Below are 14,840 nucleotides of genomic sequence, written 5' to 3'. Positions count from 1 at the left end.
AATCTTCTGAGAAGAAATGAAGTTGCCTGCTCATTAATTAGAATAAGAAACTGCATGTGCACCTGATCAGAAACATGCATACTGTATATACCAAAGGAAGCATCTAATTATCTTGTGGAAGTAATAAAATAAAGAGAGAAAAGTGCAAGAAGCTTTATATTGCTCAGGCTTAAAGAAAGAGACAGTGTTTTTTTAACTATACTCTCTTGCTTGATTTAAAAACTAATGCCCTCACTAGTACAGCTCTTACACATCTGAAGTTAAAGATAAGTAATAATATATTCCTAAAGCTAGACTAAGCTAACATTCATAGACATGTTTACTAGGAAATATTTCAGAACTTGGGTTTAATAACATAAAAAGCGTTGGATTACTGAAACCCTGTTTCCAGACACAGAAGACAAATAAAATTTAGGTCCTATTTAGGCTGAGCTGTTTTGAAGCTTGATGCAAATTAGGAAAGGGGAACTTCAGCATCTGGTTGTGAAACACCTTTTTACACCTGCCATCTTTTTAATGCAGTGGCTTGTTGCTAAAAAGAAAAATGGGTGGTTAGCATTATATATAGTACACCTTAATTTTCATAGCCTGCTGTCTGATTACCTAAATATATCCACTGTCTATTAGCCATTTAAATCAGCAAAACTTATTATATTGGAAAAGCAAATCAGATGGTATACTGCCTCTAAAATTTTTTACTATATGATGTTCCTTTTCGCATTTCAAACCAGCAGGGGTGGAATCTGTCTGGCACATATATTATACTATATTGTATCTTCTCTACAACACTATCTATTAAGGAATTGCACTTGCATTTAGAAACTAAGGGGAAAAAGGAAGGTATTTTTAGAAAATGAAAGTTTGGTTTCTTGTTATCTAAATTTAGGTCTAAATTTATGTCTAAATTTAGACAAATCAGTATATAGTGTACTTCTTGTTAAGTGACTCTTCTCAGAAAGTACAGGTGAAACTCAAAAAATTAGAACGTCGTGCAAAAGTTCATTTATTTCAGTAATGCAACTTAAAAGGTGAAACTGATATATGAGATAGACTCATTACATGCAAAGCAGGATAGTTCAAGCCTTGATTTGTCATAATTGAGATGATTATGGCTTACAGCTCATGAAAACCCCAAATCCACAATCTCAGAAAATTAGAATATTGTGAAAAGGTTCAATATTCTAGGCTCAAAAGTGTCCCACTCTAATCAGCTAATTCAGCCATAACACCTGCAAAGGGTTCCTGACCCTTTAAATGGTCTCTCAGTCTGGTTCAGTAGGAATCACAATCATGGGAAAGACTGCTGACCTGACAGTTGTGCAGAAAACCATCACTGACACCCTCCATAAGGAGGGAAAGCCTCAAAAAGTAATTGCAAAAGAAGTTGGATGTTCCCAAAGTGCTGTATCAAAGCACGTAAATAGAAAGTTATGTGGAAGGGAAAAGTGTGGAAGAAAAAGGTGCACAAGCAGCAGGGATGACCGCAGCCTGGAGAGGACTGTCAGGAAAAGGCCATTCAAAAGTGTTGGGGACTTTCACAAGGAGTGGACTGAGGCTGGAGTCAGTGCATCAAGAGCCACCACACATAGACAGATCCCGGGCATGGGCTGCAAATGTCGTATTCCTCTTGTCAAGCCGCTCCTGAACAACAAACAACGTCAGAAGCATCTTGCCTGGACTAAAGAAAAACAGAACTGGTCTGTTGCTCAGTGGTCCAAAGTCCTCTTTTCTGATGAGAGCAACATTTGCATCTCATCTGGAAACCAAGGACCCAGAGTCTGGAGGAAGAATGGAGAGGCACACACTGCAAGATGCCTGAAGTCCAGTGTGAAGTTTTCACAGTCTGTGTTGATTTGGGGAGCCATGTCATCTGCTGGTGTTGGTCCACTGTGCTTCATTAAGTCCAGGGTCAACGCAGCTGTCTACCAGGAAATTTTGGAGCACTTCATGCTTCCTTCCACAGACAAGCTTTATGGGGATGCTGACTTCATTTTCCAGCAGGACTTGGCACCTGCCCACACTGCCAAAAGCACCAAAACCTGGTTCAATGACCATGGGATTACTGTGCTTGATTGGCCAGCAAACTTGTCTGACCGGAACCCCATGGAACATTGCCAAGAAAAAGATGAGAGACATGAGACCCAACAATACAGAAGAGCTGAAAGCCGCTATCAAAGCATCCTGGTCTTCCATAACATCTCAGCAGTGCCACAGGTTGATAGCTTCCATGCCACACCGCATTGAGGCAGTAATTGCTGCAAAAGGGACCCAAACTAAGTACTGAGTACATATGCATGCTTATACTTTTCAGAGGTCCGATATTGTTCTATGTACAATCCTTGTTTTATTGATTGCATGTAATATTCTAATTTTCTGAGATTGTGGATTTGGGGTTTTCATGAGCTGTAAGCCATAATCATCTCAATTATGACAAATCACGGCTTGAACTACCTTGCTTTGCATGTAATGAGTCTATCTCATATATTAGTTTTACCTTTTAAGTTGCATTATTGAAATAAATGAACTTTTGCACGATATTCTAATTTTTTGAGTTTCACCTGTATACTCTAAACTGCATGCAGTAATGTAGTATGGAAAGTTTCAATGAGTAAGCAAAAGCATTGGATCTTTCCTTAGGCAAAAAAACCAAGTAGCTGTGTTATTTGAATTTGTTTACAAATTACAATTTATAATATATCAGATTTTTGTGGAAGGGATCAATATGGGCTATATAATTTTCTTCCAGATCATTGTTTTCAATGGCACAAAGATGAACAGGAGTAAAGATTCATTATTCACCAGATACAGTTCCCTAAACACTATTAGCTAATGAGCATGCCCTATTCACATTTATTTTGAAATATATGTTATTTTCAAATATATGTTTCATGTCTTGTTTTATAACCATGTTAACTTCAGATGTGGTTGTTGATTACATAACCTAAACCATTTTTTTAAAGCAAGAAGAATCTTGGCTTTTTACCATACCATCAAAGTGTCAGTTTTGCTTGAGGCGGTTTTTCTGTCTGAAAAGATGAGAATAGGCAATGTACCAGCAGTGTTTCAGATTGCTCAGGCTTGTGGAAGCATTTTGTGAGTTTTGTCATGCTTGTTGGCATCCTTCCTTTTTTTCTTCTGGAAAGCTCTGTCTGATTACATGGAACCTTAAAATAATTGGTTCTCTTTTGCTTTGTTTCTACATTTATGTTTGTGTGCACATTTGTGTTCACACATTACACTAAGCCATGATTTGTGATTGACTAAAGCAATATTGGCTGGTTCCCACAAAACTGAATGTTATTTTTAACTGATTTTGATTTTAAATTACCCAGGCAGAATACTTATCATGAGATTGAGGTACAATTTTAAATGATAAACCTCTGCCCTCATCCTTTAGTCTGTGATTAATACATAAAATGGCAGATTTTAATTTGGTGCTCTGCCGATTACGCTCAAAGTTAAGCAGAAACTCACTGTCGCACTGGGTCATGTTTTCTGATTTATTTATTTTTTAATGTAGTGGCTTGTCCGCTCTTAAGAAATACTTTCAAAAAGATGCTGCAGGTCAGGTGAACCCGGAAGTTAGCCGATACTTCGAATCTTTGCGGGACCGTTCCGAAACCCAGATTCGAAGCAAAGTTTGGAGTTTCGAGAAAAGAAATCGTCCTCCATAATCCATTTCGTAATCCGCGTTTTATAGCTCGACTCCGAAGCCAATTTCTCCTCACCGTCCTCCTCACCCACTTGCTTTGACTCTTCAGGCGCCTGCTCCCGAATAACCTTTTCCCGCCAGCTTCTGCGGGCCACATTTTTCCCTTCCCAGAATTCGCCCCGCCCTCCATCCGTCCCACCTGTGCCAGGTAGAGCGGCAGCAGCTGCTGATACCGCAGGCGAAGGCGGGCCTCGCTCTGTCGGGCGGGTGCGGCTGGTTCCTCTGCAGTTGGCGCCTTCCTGGGAGCCGGCCTTTGCGCTCTTTTCTCAGGAGTTGCCTGCGGACCAGAGGTCGCTTGGAGGCGGCCATCGAACTCGCGTCTGGGACTGTTGGAAGAAGAGCTGCTTAGGGAGTAGTCGATCCCGACAGGGCGGGAGAAGTTGCGGAGAGATCTCGGGAGGTGAGAGACCGATCTGCCCTCCCGAGTATAGGGAAAGGCTGGGGGGAAGGTCCGTGAGCTTCTGCTGGTCGGGGGACGCGCCTGCCCAACCCGTTTCTCCCTCGGAGGCGAGGCCACCGCGAAGATGCGCAGGGCTGGAAGGAGAGGGGAGAGGCGACAGCGGATCGAATGACCTCTTTGGCTCAGTCGCGGCGCCACTAGCTGTGGCTTGAACTTGGGGAGAGTTATCTTCTCCGCGACACTTGTGTCTTTAGGAAGCACGTGGAAGAAGCTTTGAGAAAGGGGTTCTGGCTCTTTCCGTGGAGCTGGCTGTTGATATTGTTGTTGCAGGGAATTTTAATGCTTCCATCAAGGCAGAATTGTGTATTCCCAAGAGTTGGATTCACAAACGCTGCTGGGCCGAAGTGCGTCCATCCATTCGATTTTTATAGCTGTCCATCTCGATCCAATTTGGTTTGTTTATGGATCAGGGTGTTGTTGGCACCCAGTCCAATTTAAGACCTTGTGCTGTGACTGTAAGATCTTTACAGGCTATATGCAAGGGAATTGGAGAAATTCAAAGGGGACCAAATCAACATTAGAGATCTTGGTGATTTAGAAGGAATAGATTTTGTTCTAGTTCTTGTTTTTATTGTTGTGTTTGGCTGTATTTGGATGATATAATTATCTATGCCCAATTTTAGCCTAATTTATTTGTGTACATGTTAAGCCATTAACTACATGGGTTTAGTTTGTACAGCACAAGCTAATGCATGTATGGTTAATTTGTGGCTTAGTGAGCAATGCAAATACACCTTAAAAATAAAAGATGGCCGAAAATTACCACATGCACTAAATGACCCCAAACAATTACTAAACATGCTTATTAAGAATGTCACAACTATACAAACATGAGAAAATTTGTTCCTCTTTGTTTTGTTGAAAATTCAAAAAGTTCAAAAATATTTTTGTCATTAATAGCATAACGTTTTAGAGACCTATTTAAGTAAGAAATTTAAACTATAGTACTATAATACTACTGCAACGTATTTGGAAGTAAGTTTGTAAACTGAGGAGAGGGTGGCATTTAATCTTATATCAAGAACTGGATTGTTAAAAAGTAGAGTTTGCTTTGAGTCAAAGTCACCTTATGCAAACTGTAAGAACATGTCCACGTGGTTTTTTTAATCAACTGTACAAAAATATCCTTGCTACCTTGTGGGATATTTTCTGACGTCTCATTATAATTTTCAGTCCTGGGAATTTTTGGTGTAAAGTACAGAGCTATTCCAAGCCTATTTTAAGGTCTACTTAAGTTGGCTAGGTGTGCCATCTGCTTTGATTGCCAAATACGATTTCACTTAATGCACATAATACATTTTACAAAATACAATATTTTACATGTTAAGGCACCATTTTCAAGTAAGGTTCTAGCATTCAACAGATATTTCAGATATAGTAGTTTCTTAATTATTTTGAACAAATAAATGTTTAATAAGCAAGTTTTGATTACTATACAACCTCACTTCCTTTTTTTCCCCATTTTTTCCTAGTCTAAAGCCCGCTCTTCTTCAGAGTCTTCAAAGGAATTTAAAAAGAAGGCAGTTTTAGGAAAATTTGGACATTTTTTTACCACACGGAGGAGAAAAAATCCCAAGAATACACAAGAAACATCTTTAAAGCCAAGTATAAAAAATATAAGGCCTGAGTCTCCTCATAAGAATTTAGCCCCATTGGCATCCATAGAAATAGAGGACCTAAATGACCTATCTAAGAGTGAGGAATCTCTTACTGATTCAATTTACGAGCAGAACCAGTCAAAGTCCCAGAGTACTATTGAAAATTCAGAAGATTATCTCTACAATAAGGATCTGACGCCTTTATATAATGACATCGTTTCAGAATGGGACACTAAAGGAGTTTCTTCTGGCAGTGAATGGTCACTTGATTTGCATAGTAGTAATGAAACAATAAAAAATACATTATTTGATAGCAATCTTACACTTGGAACACTGGAAGGAGAGAACGAACTTGTCACTGATACAAGCACGACTCCAAATTTCTTTAAAAGTTTATCTGCTCTATCTGATGAAAATCTAGAACAAATCATATTAAACCACAAGGAACTAGTGGAGCCTCTTACATTTGCAGAACCAGAATATGCAGAATCAAAAGATCAACCGTTTTTTGTGGAGCCTGAGCATGATGAGCATCCCCAACTTTCTAGAACATTGACTCTGGATATTTTTCTTCGTAGAACTGAACTACAATATTTGAATAAACCAGTAGCTGCTGCATTAGACGACGATTGTAGCAACACAGACATAATGGATAAAAAACCTGCAATTAGGAAATCTGGAAAGAGGAGAAAATCTCAGAGCTCCAGTGATGTGCCAAATGGGGACAGAAATGCAAGTGAGAATAGTGTGAAAGAGGAGCCTGGTTTTGATGGTATTCCTTCTGATATGGTTTCAGAAAAAGTAAGCACTTCTGAAAGAAGAGTTAGGCCTTGTCAACAGATTATGTCTCCTACAAATAATAATGACATGAGGTCTGGAAGTAATCATAAGGCTTTTACTAAATCAGAGCTTGAGAAGTGCAAGCAGCAGAGCCCAGCCTCATCCCCATATAAAAAGAAATCCTTAAAAAAGAATCAGTCTGATGCAGGTCCTCCTTCACCCATAGGCATAAAAACTCCTGCCAAAAATGCTTCCACCAAAAGACAAAGTGATGGCATAATGGATGGTAATCCAACATCCAAATGTACTTCAGTAGAAGAATTGCCTTCTGATGAAAACACTGTAGTTTCTCCTGCAGGCATTGTAAGCAATAGCAGCACTTTGTCGCCTTCTGAAGAGAGGACAGAGTCTCGGGATTTGCAGCCCGTCAGAAGCTCTGATGGCAAGATTGTATTGCAGGCTGACAAGCATAAAAATGATGAGGTGGGAGGCAATGGAAAGCAAATTTCTTCTGATTTGGATGAAGCAAAGCCAAGAAATATATGCCTCGACGTTTCCAGAACAGTCACAACAAAAGTTAGCCTGTAAGTATTTTTAATGTTTTACATATGATGAAGTGAAATACTTGTTATTTATTTATTAAATTTATATGCCATCCATGTCACGTATCTTTCAACAAGCCTGGATTTTAATGGCTAAATATCTGTTGTTATGCATGGACTCCAGTTGTTTAAATGTAAGTGAATATAAAATACTTCAATTGTCAGAAAGAAACTCCGGCACTATAATGACAAATATTTTCTAGAACGTATATAGCTGATGTCAATTAGAATATTTTCATTTTGTTCACTTTCACTTGTTCACTGTTTCATTAATGAAATGCAATTCATAGTAGTGCTTTCCATTTTCTATTCTTGGACTTCTTTCTTAGGAGGAATTTCAGCTGGCATGGAGCTAGAAGAATATTTTGCTAAATACAGGTAGTTTGTATTTACAACCATTGGTTTAGTGACCGTTTAAAGTTACAACAGCCCTGAAAAAGTGACTTATGACTGTTTTTTACACTTATGATCATTGCAGCATCCCATGCTCACGTGATCAGAATTCAGGTGCTTGGCAGCTGATTTATGTTTATGACGATTGCAGTGTCCTGGGGTCCTGTGATCACCCTAACCCCTTTGCAACCTGTTGACAAGCAAAGTCAATGGGGAAGGCAGATTCACTTAACATCTGTGTTACTAACTTATCAACTGCATGGATTCACTTAACTGTGGCAAGAAAGGTCATAAAATGGGGGCAAAACTCAATTAACAACTGTGTCACTTAGCAACAGAAACTTTGGGCTCAGTTGTGGTTGTAAGTTGAGGACTACCTGTATACTAAAATATAGAAAATTCTGTAGAGATTCTCAGTCATCCAGGTCATGGTTGTTCCAAAGATGCTTTTTTTCAGGAGGCAACTAGAGTTTCTGGTTTTTTCTTTTGAAGACATTTCACCCTTCCATTCCCCACTATCCTGTCAGAGCTGAAGAAGCTTCTTGGATGAGAAGCGAAACATCTTCAAAAGAAAAAACAAGGAAGTCCAGTTGCCTCCTGAAAAAAGCACCTTTTGGGATATTATAGAAACTCTTTTGGTAGTAGGAGAAATGTCTCTTGCAATGAATGGTTGTCTTAACCATGATTATTCATTTAAATTTATTCCTGGAATCGATTTTGTTTCTTTTAATAAAAAGGTTAATCATGAACAGAGTGGAGCTGATTGGAAGTAGTTAATGCTTCTTAAATGTTTCCCTGACTGTTTCCCTCTCTAAACTTTTCCCTTCCCTGCATCCACTGAAAAGACAATTACATCTAGAGCTCCTTTGCCTTTCTCCCCATTGCCGTTATCCTTTCTGTCTCAGTTGCAAGCTCTAGTGAAGTTCTTTTTATAAAGCCAGAACAATAATATTGGGGAACAGTGGTATCAGTTGGAACTTGTCATTAATTAAAGATAGCAGACTTTCTAAAATAGTTGGCAAAAAGCTACTTTTGGACAGTTATAACCTTGTTTCCATTTATATCAAGCATATTATAATTTGAATACAGAGTTTCCAAGCCATCATTACAAGTTAGTGCTTTTCTCCCATGAGCTGTTCAGAGCATCCAGAAGTGGGAGGTGCTTCAGTCTCTTCTGGAAAGACTGGGCTTAAAACTCTGGGATGCTCCTCCTCCTCCACGGGACACCTCAGCGTCCCCCAGTTTTAGCTCAGCCTTCGTGGTAAGAGGTTGTGCACTCCCTGACTGGAACGGTTTTCTGATTCAGGTTTGCTCTTGGGTTATTTCGGCTTTTAAAATTATTCACCATTTAATTTGGCTTTTTCAGGCTTGTCCCTCTGTTAGGTTACCTCGATTAGTTAAAAAAAAACAGTTTCTTTGTAAATAGCAGAGCTTGCCACTCCGCAGGCAGTTTGAGGCTACCACCTCAGACAATTATCTTATCTAACTTTCTGATCGCTTTCTCTGCGATCGGAGCGCTCGCAGCCGCGGCTCACTTCGCCTTGCCGTTTCGTCTGACAGGAGCATTTAACTCCCAAGTTAGAGCCTCAGCAGCAGCGGCTCATTAGACGGATCAGACATTAGCAACGGTGATTCTGCTTCCCGCCCTTTTCAACGGCTGGCTCAACTTCGCGCCTAATTATCACAGGCACCATTCCTCGCTGGTTTCCCTTGCTGGGGACCGAGGCAGTACCTTTCCACTTTGTTCTCCCTGGGTTTAGCTCTCCCTTGTCTGGCGAACGTTGGAAAAGCAGGCTAGTCATTAAACAGGCATTTCTTTGCAATTACCTTTGGATCATTTATTCGGACTGAAACTGCAAGTACCATTTAAATTGCGGGACGTTTGGTTTTGACAGGAAAGGGTTCACCTCAGAGCCTATATAGCTGGTTTCCCTTGTTGGGGACCAGGGATCCAGAGTTTTTCTCACTTGGAGCACTTGGGGGTTTCCCTTGTTGGGGACCCTTAGATACTGTTCACCATATACACAGTTATACTTATAGATATAGGCATATGTCTATGTATATGGGTATGCATATATAGATATAGATATATATATATAATCTTACTCTTCTGGAGGAGCATTCTACTTTCAACTGCAGGGGAAGGCATCACCCCAAAGTACAAATATTAACAACAACAATAATAATAATAATTTTTTTTAAAAAAGAAAATTTAAAATTAAAGTCAGAGGCAAGACAATCAGTCATCCACAATGGAAGGTGACAACGCTTTCCGCTCCAAGACAAATAAGTCCCGAGATAAGCCAGTGGGCCCCAAAAAGGCCTCTAAGGTGGCAGATAAGGATGCCCATAGATGGCACCTAGCCTTGGAAAGGCAATTGCAGAAACGAGCCAGGAAGGCAGACAAGATGGCTATGACACAACAATATGATCAGAACCCAAACCCATTGATGGGGCCCTTGGACTTATCTACCCAGCCCAGGCAGGCTGTTTCTGGACAACCTCCCATAGGCACATCTCCTCCAATGAGCACTGCCCGGCCAATCCCAGAGGCAACCTTCACCCCTACGGCCGCCGGCCTAAGACAGGAGGAGGGATTACCTGAGTCTATTCCCATCGAAATGAGGCAATGGATGGATATGGCAATTCAAAGGGGCATTGCGGCTGGAGTTCAGCAATCCATCAGGACCAGACACTTCTCGGCCGCTTCGGATGCGGGATCCCTGTCCACTCGATCCTTTGAGCATATTGGACAACATCAATCTCAGGTATTCCCCAATATTCCCAACATACCAGCCCAGGGTCTTCGGGAGGAGGTGGACTTTGAGGATCAGGATGTTCCCATGGAGGGGGCGTTAATCCATCAGATGGACTTGGGGTTGTCAGAGGCTGATCTACTAGAATGAGGAATGTCGGACGACGAAGGCCTCATTCCGGACCAACCTACTTTTTCTGGCCTTTTTCGCCCGCACCTCTTTAAGTCCTTACTGTTCAAGGCAAAGAACACCACTAAACTAGGCACATCAAAACCTCATTCATTGTCAACAGGGTCTCTGGACGAATCCAAGGATCTAATATTCTCACAACCGGCTAATGAGGCAGAAACTATTCTTGTCCCTAGTATGTTTGCTGAATTAGTACAAAATCAATGGGCATCAGCAGCATCATACCCAGCCCCAACAGGGTACGATAAACGATATTATAATTTGGCACCAGAGTTTTCAAATTTTCTCAAAACGCCAGAGGTGGATGAGCCCATTGTGGCAGTGGCCTCTTCTTCAATCTTTCCCAATGAGGCCAAGGAAGCCCTGAGACCGGAAGAAAACAGAGCAGAGTTGGCACTCCGTAGGGCACAGGTTTCTGATGCCTGGGCCATTAGGGCTGCTACAGCGGCGTCCTTTTTTACACGGTCTCTTCCGATGGCTCTTCCACTTGAGGGATATATTGCCGGCGTCAAATGTCAGAGCCCACCAGGACATAGCTAAAATTATTGCAGCAGCAGAATTCTCTGCCGATGCCACATTTAATGCAGTCAAATTCTCATCTAGGGCCATAGCATCTCACGTATCAGCACGGAGACTGCTATGGCTCAGGCATTGGCAGGTGGATACCAAGCATAAATGCAAGTTGGCATCAGCCCCAATATCGGGGGATAAATTATTTGGCAGTGTCTTGGAGCCCCTCCTTATAGAGAATAGAAACAAGAAAAAAGTGCTTCCCCCTCTTTTTCAGAGATCTGAAAACAGAACGCCCCAGTCGTTTCGAAGGGGTTCCTCTTGGCCCTACTATCAAGGCCCATACGTTCCCAGATCTCAGAGAACATCAGGCAACAGGCCCAGTTTTAGACAGGATAGGTCTGAATCTTCCAATAGAGGTCAGTGGGGAGGCCAAAACAGACGAAACCCCAGAGGCACTGGAGGCCAATTTTTTCGTCGCCCCAAGTGAGTCCTTGATAGAAGTTCCCATTGGAGGGCGGCTAAAATTGTTTGCTGATCAATGGGACAGCTCCACCTCTGATGCGTGGGTCAGGGACACTATTAGGTTTGGTTTGGCGCTAGAGTTTCAATCCTCCCCCCCTGAACTTTTTCATTAGGAGGCCTAGGTCCACGGACCCCATTAAGAGGGCGTTGATGCAGGAGGCTATCAATCATCTTCTACATATTCGGGCCATTAGAGAGGTCCCATCTGAACAGCGGGGTCAAGGCTGTTACTCTCTATTGTTTGTGGTCCCAAAGAGTTCGGGGGGCTGGAGGGCAATTCTGGACCTCAAACATCTGAACAGATCATTGGTTTATCGAAAATTCAAGATGACTACTCTCCAGTCCATTCTGCTCAGCATTAGAGAGAATGATGTCCTGACCCCTATAGATCTCACAGAGGCCTATCTACATATACCAATTAGACCTGCTCACTACTAATATCTTAGATTTTGCTATTGTGATCAGCACTACGAATATATCGCCCTACCATTTGGTCTGGCTTCGGCCCCTAGGACTTTTATCAAGGTCCTCGCGGCTTTGGCTGCCTCACTCAGGATCAAATCTATTCGCTTACAATGTTATCTGGATGATATTTTAATTTTGTCATCTTCCAGACACCAAGCAAAATTGGATACCAAGATTACTCTGGAGACCCTTCAGGGTCATGGCTTTTCCATAAATTGGGATAAAAGCCATTTGATCCCCTCAACTAGGTTAGTTCATTTAGGGGCAGTGATAGATACCGTGGAGGGCAAGGTCCTGCTCTCTCAGGACAGGTTAAACAGTATCCAGTCTTTGGCCAGAGAGATCAGAGCCTTAAAGAGTGTTTCCCTGGCAGTGCCGTCTCAACTGTTAGGGAAACTGATTTCTTGTATTTCCATTGTGCCTTGGGCTCGATTCCATTCTAGAGAGCTACAATGGTTCCTGCTGCCTTTCCAGCGATCCAGAAGAGCCACTTCCAATGTCCGGATAAAGGTACTGCACAATGTTCTCCGATCGGTCCGCTGGTGGTCGGAAAAAACGATAAACAAGGGGTGTCCTTTCAAGGAACCTTACAGGGCAACGATCACAACCGATGCCGGCCTGGTAGGATGGGGAGCTCACTTTCAATCCCACACTGCGCAGGGAATTTGGACTATTTCCGAACAATCACAAAGCATCAACCTGTTGGAGCTGCGAGCAGTTCACCTGGCCTTACGCAGTTTTCTACCTCTTTTCCAATCACGCCACGTTCTGGTGTTGACAGACAATATCACAACCAAGGCCCACGTAAACAGACAGGGGGGTACCCATTCCAAACTTCTGATGCTGGAGAGGCCCAAGTTGTTCAAGTGGGCCGAGGCCAATCTGTTTTCGCTCAAGGCAAAACACATAGCAGGGGCCTTAAACACACAAGCGGACTGGCTCAGCAGGGCCACGATAGATCAGGCAGAGTGGCGCCTACACCCGTCTGTCTTCCAGGAAACAGTGCGGAGGTTTGGGCAACCAGTGATCGATCTATTTGCTTCTCCTCTCAACGCCCATTTTGCAGTGCCCCGGTATATTTCGGGGGGGGGGGGGCCGCGGGCGCCGGGCGCGCGGGCGTGGCTGTTTTGCACGGTACTGAAAAAACTCAGGGCGGAGGCCGTCAATGCCCTACGATGTCTGTCGCCTCCCCTTTCTTAAGGGTGCTGCAACGACCTTACGACCCTCCTGTAATTCACCGCTATCCCACCTGGGACCTCAACAAGGTGTTAACCGCACTTACAACTGGCCCGTTCAAGCCTTTAAGAACCGTTAGTCTCAAATTCCTGACATACAAGGTGGTCTTCTTGATTGCAATCACGTCAGCAAGGAGGATTTCTGAGCTGGCGGCATTGTCAATGAGAAAGGACCTGTGCATGTTTCATGCGGACAGAGTTGTTCTCAGATTGGATCCACCGTTCACTCCTAAAGTAAATTCAGCCTTCCACAGAGCGCAGGAGTTGGTCCTTCCAAATTTTTGTCCGAAACCATCTCATAGACTGGAGCATCAATGGCATTGACTTGACGTTCGAAGGGCCTTTAGCATCTATCTAGACCGTACGGCAGCATTTTGAAAATCTGAGGCTCTATTCCTATCCCTCAATCCATCCACTTTAGGGAAAAAGGTGTCGTTGACGACCATCGGTAGATGGTTGGGAGCCACCATAGCTAAAAGTTATGAATGCCAGTCCATCTTAGTTCCTCAAGGCATTACAGCCCACTCAGCAAGGAGTGCGGCAACATCAGCAGCATGGGCCACACGGGCTCCCATAGACAAAATTTGCAGAGCAGCAACTTGGGCTTCACCATCTCCCTTTGTCAGAAATTATAAAATTGATGTCTATGCTTCAGCAGACGCTTCATTTGGCAGAAGAGTCCTGCAGAGGGTCCACAGAGTTTAAGAGTGGATTTCGATCCAGACAGAGTCCCTCCCTAAGGACAGGCCAAGCTTTGGTATGTCCCACTTCTGGATGCTCTGAACAGCTCATGGGAGAAAGGGCGTTGGTACTTACCTGATACGCCCGTTCTCTGTGAGCTGTGAAGAGCATCCAGCCCCACCCATTTCTTTCTGTCTGGGGGATTCCATTCCAGTCAGGGATCTAGATTAGGTGATGAGTCCCGGGCTTTGGCACTCAGTCTTCGCAAAACTGGGGACGCTGAGGAGGTGTCCTGTGGAGGAGGAGGAGCGTCCCGGAGTTTTAAGCCCAGCCTTTCCAGAAGAGACTGAAGCACCTCCCACTTTTGGATGCTCTTCACAGCTCACAGAGAACGGGCGTATCAGGTAAGTACCAACGCCCTTTTCAGGCTCAAGAACGACTTACCTCTGTGTCAGACGATTTGATAAAATTCTGTATCTAAAGAGGGATTCTAGTGCCAATTTATACACAAATGGTACAAGTTCATATGCAGATTTTACACATAATAAAATATATATATGAACCAGTTGCCCAAGCAACTGCATAGATTCTAACTATTCAGTTCATAAATTACAAATGAAACTTCCACATGGAGTTAAATCTTGAAAGATAAATGTTAAGTGAAATTTATGAATATGAAATGTTCTGAAGCAGAACAAAAAATGAAAATTGAAGTGGCTTCCCAGAACAATGTATTAAAAATATAGCTTTTATGACCATATTAATTTACATAAAATTTCTTCAAGATAGGATAAGAGAATCCACGACATTTTTTCAGGTCAGTTGTATGATTTGTAAATAATGCACCTATCTAACCTCCCAGGTTTAATTTGCATCTGAATATTCACTTAAGTTTGCTAACTAAACTTGATATTCAATTTGAATCCATACACTT

At 42.4% G+C, this 14,840-nt stretch overlaps 1 protein-coding gene across 2 annotated transcripts in view; it reads left to right on the top strand.

Moving 5' to 3' along the window:
* Window positions 1-14,840, top strand: part of CRYBG1 (crystallin beta-gamma domain containing 1) — a 121,010-nt gene that overhangs the window by 70,331 nt on the left and 35,839 nt on the right. Inside the window, exons 1-2 of one of the 2 annotated variants that reach the window (XM_087942714.1) lie at window positions 3,854-4,112; window positions 5,645-7,134. In XM_087942714.1, coding sequence (XP_087798840.1) covers window positions 6,419-7,134 — 716 coding nt within the window. In that variant the 5' untranslated portion in view covers window positions 3,854-4,112; window positions 5,645-6,418. Of the gene's footprint in view, window positions 1-3,853; window positions 4,113-5,644; window positions 7,135-14,840 lie in introns of those variants that run through there. The other variant, XM_026666620.2, reaches the window with a different exon arrangement.

This window comes from Notechis scutatus, chromosome 1, assembly GCF_049901735.1.
Source record: "Notechis scutatus isolate UNSWTSFEM ecotype Mainland chromosome 1, rNotScu1.2, whole genome shotgun sequence".
NCBI lineage: Eukaryota > Metazoa > Chordata > Lepidosauria > Squamata > Elapidae > Notechis > Notechis scutatus.
The sequence above is the reverse complement of the archived record's forward strand: the minus strand, read 5'-3'. Positions and strand labels throughout refer to the sequence as shown.